Below are 3,368 nucleotides of genomic sequence, written 5' to 3'. Positions count from 1 at the left end.
TTCTCCTCATCCAGGCCACGGTCCTCCCTGCCCTCTGGCCCAGGCTCCTCCAGCCCTTCGGGTGTTCCCAGCCCCAGGGACTCTCTCTCGCCATTCACATCTTCTGGGCAAGTGTCCTCAGGTGTGGGGAGGCCAGAGCTGTGCTCCTCACCCCCCGGGTCATTAGCCTCGGGGTCACAACCAGCACTGGTCCTGGGACCACTCAAGCCTTCCACAACATCTGCTGCTGCCTCAGAGTTATCATCGTCCTCCTCTTCCTCCTCTTCCTCGCTGTGGCTCTGACTTGGCCCTGACTTTGCCTCCATTCCTTTCTCCTGCAGCAGACTGAGGAACCTCTGCTCAGGAGGAACCCTTATTTCATAGTTATGAAGGCTGGGACTGTAGAGCCCCATGCTTATGACCTCTTCCATGGCACTGTGCTCAGGCCGCATGGGTGCAGGGCTAGCAAGGTCTCCCTGCTGCTGCAAGGTGTCGCAGAGCTCTGCTGGGATGCTCCGCGAAGGGTCGCTTTCAGGGGTAGAAGGTGAAGGTTCGGCTTCCTCATTCTGACTGTCCATCTGGTCACAGCCCACCTGCAAACCCTCTAGGAAGGGAGTCTCTCTCATGGCATCTGCATCGCAGCTGGACGGATCCTCGTCCCCCTCCAGCTTGTCCTCACAGAGTTTAGCAACGCTGCTTCCCACATCCGTGCAACTTGGGCTGTCTCGGGCAAGGGAGCTTTGCTCACTGTTACAGGCCTTCTCATCATACATCATGCACACCAATGAGTCTGGCAGAGAGCTCTCATCATAGTTACTGGAAATAATGTCCCGGACTTTAGACATGAACATTTCACAGTTTGCATCCAGTGGACTGCCCGCAGCCTGGGGTACAGTGTTGTCTACGGTTTCGAGCTTGATTTGACTCTCAGCTTCATTCTCCAGGGGTTCACAAGTCCGGTCCACCTGGCTGTATAGAGGGGAACTGTAGAGTTTGGAGTTATTCTGGTAAAGGCAGCACAGGGCTTCTGGGCCTGGGAGCCCCGTTCTTTTATGCTGGGCATAGTTTCTGTATGCATCTAAAAAAGACAGCTGGGGGTCATTCATGATGTAGTAGTCTGTGCGATTCAGGCCATGCTTGGCGGTGCCGATCAGCAGGTCCCGATCATGTTTACCACACTCCCACCACACCGGCAGGTAAAGGCTCGGCCGGCACAGCTTGAGACGCTCGTGGAGCTGCGGACACCTGAGCACCTGCTCGCGCACCTTTCGCAGAAGCTCGATGCGGTAGAGGGTTCTGGCAGCACGTTCCTCCGTGATGGGCTCCACGTAGATGTCGGGGTCTGGGGGACCTACAGCAGAGACAGAAAAGCCAAGGCCCCATTATACAGATTGATGAGAGTTGCTCAGAGGCAGTGATGAGCAAGGTGAGTTTTAACTCTCACTCAGATTGCAGGTGAGGTGAGGAAGTGCTTGTAGCCACTGCTGAGGCTTCTTTTCCCAGTCTCACCACCTTCCATTCATTTGCCACCCAAATGGACACACAGGAGTTAACTGCCTCAACTTTGGCAGCTGGAGCAAGAGCAGCACTCAGCTGCAGAAGATTTCAGAGTCTTGTCTGAGCTCTGCTCCATCGATGCCAGCAGTGCTGGAGCGGCCTGGAGCTGCCGGAGGAGCACTTCCCTGGGGTCTGAGCCTCTGGTAGCCCTTCAGCAGGTTCTCAGGGAAGGGAGTCCCTCAACTCATGCAGCTCTTTTGAGGAGGAACACCTACCTAGGGCACTAACACACACATCCAAGGAACTGTGCCTAAGACCAGACCTCCTGACAGGTCTGAGGCGAAATCCCTTCTGCTGCTGTTGGAAGCAAATTATTTTATAAAAGCCCCCAAACAGCTTTTCATCTGCCATGTCCTCCACAGTGCCAATGCACTGGGGCTCTTCAGAGGGCTCTGAGAAAACGGACACCCTGTGTATTGGCCAGGCTTTCCAAGCCTCCTTTGGTGGGTTCAGACTCCCTTTACCCTGTAGCAGAGCTCTCCAGTCACCTATGCCACAGCACGGGCGCTGTGCGGGCTCTGTCCAGCTCCAGCAGAGACATGCTCAGAAAGAAAGCAGCAACACAGATCGCCCAAACAACCCCCAGCTCCAGTGAGGAGCACGTGATCTGCTGCTTCTCTGCTTCTCCTCCCTTGCATCTAGAAGTTGCTGCCTCGGATAAAATTGATTGTAATTTCATGGGAGAGCTCCATGAGACCTGTGAGAGCAGGGGCTGGAGCCCGCAGGGCTGCCCTGCCCTCCAGTTTTGCTGGGGAGCCGGTTCACAGTGGTGACAAGGCAGCCAGAAATGCACGTGGCTCCTGCAAGCCCACAGCCTGCCTGGCATCTGGCTGTCTCCAACTGTCCCTGAAGCTCCTCCCTTGCTCCCCAGCTCCATGAAAGCAGTGGGACCACTTCTGACCTATGGCTACATGGACCTACTGTCATCCTCCCATAGGCTGTGCAATTTCCACTCACCATCCTCTTTCCACAGTGGGAGACCACAGACATTCTTGCACATTGCCACGAAGCTGTAGAAGTACTTCTCCAGGCTCTCATCTGTCTTCTTCTCCAGTCGAGAGATGGCTCGGAACTGGGCCCAGTCAAAGATCTTCTTCTCCTGGTCATAGACAACCCCGAAGGAGGAGACAGTGCGGTAGAAATCTGCCTGCTCCCTCCTGGTCCACCTGTGGGGCAGGGACGAGACATGGACACCACTGAGACACGTTCTGGTCCCAGCACAGGCAAGGCACTAGGCAGAGGCCCCGAGAGGACTATCTAGTCACTGCCCAGCCGTTCTGGGGGAGCTGCCAGGAGGAGCACGCCAGGGAGACCACCACAACCCGAGATCCTCTGCCTGTGGCGCACACTGAGGAGGAGCAAAGGCCACGGGCCCTCTGTCTCTCAGCTCACTGTTGCAAAAACATTCTCAGCTGTTTGAAAAAACACGAAGTGCAATTCCCAGCTGTGCTGCCAATAGGGTGCAGGCACCAGCAGCTTCTGTGGAGGCACAAACTTCTCTCACCTGCTCGCTTCCTGCCACATCGAGTTGCCTTATCACCCCCATGGAAAGGCCAACTCTGTCCCAGGAATTAGAAAGGAAGGTCCTGCAGACACAGCTCTCACACAGAGGGAAACTGGGACTGGGGTTCGCTTCCGAAAGGGTCCCAGTAACAAACACCATCCGCCCTGCTGACTCCTGGGGACTCCTGGGTGCCAGGGGTGGGGGTCACCCACTCCCCACTGAAGGAAAGTAGCCAGGCTGACAGGGGGTTCAGTTAGAGCACCGATAGAGCACAACTTGCACTGTGGCTTGGACCCTCTGAGCTTTCACCTGGTGGGGATCACTCAAG

General features: G+C 55.9%; 1 protein-coding gene across 1 annotated transcript in view; it reads right to left on the bottom strand.

Annotated features, from left to right (window-relative positions):
- The window catches only part of LOC104466162 (chromodomain-helicase-DNA-binding protein 6-like), a gene marked incomplete at its 5' end in the record, with an annotated part of 47,342 nt that overhangs the window by 9,795 nt on the left and 34,179 nt on the right, over positions 1-3,368 (bottom strand). The window contains 3 exon segments of the mRNA XM_010079501.1: position 1; positions 3-1,330; positions 2,494-2,702. The exon segment at position 1 is cut by the window's left edge and continues 228 nt beyond it. Coding sequence (XP_010077803.1) covers position 1; positions 3-1,330; positions 2,494-2,702 — 1,538 coding nt within the window.

The sequence above is a fragment of the Pterocles gutturalis genome, unplaced genomic scaffold (assembly GCF_000699245.1).
Source record: "Pterocles gutturalis isolate BGI_N339 unplaced genomic scaffold, ASM69924v1 scaffold6754, whole genome shotgun sequence".
NCBI lineage: Eukaryota > Metazoa > Chordata > Aves > Pterocliformes > Pteroclidae > Pterocles > Pterocles gutturalis.
The sequence above is the reverse complement of the archived record's forward strand: the minus strand, read 5'-3'. Positions and strand labels throughout refer to the sequence as shown.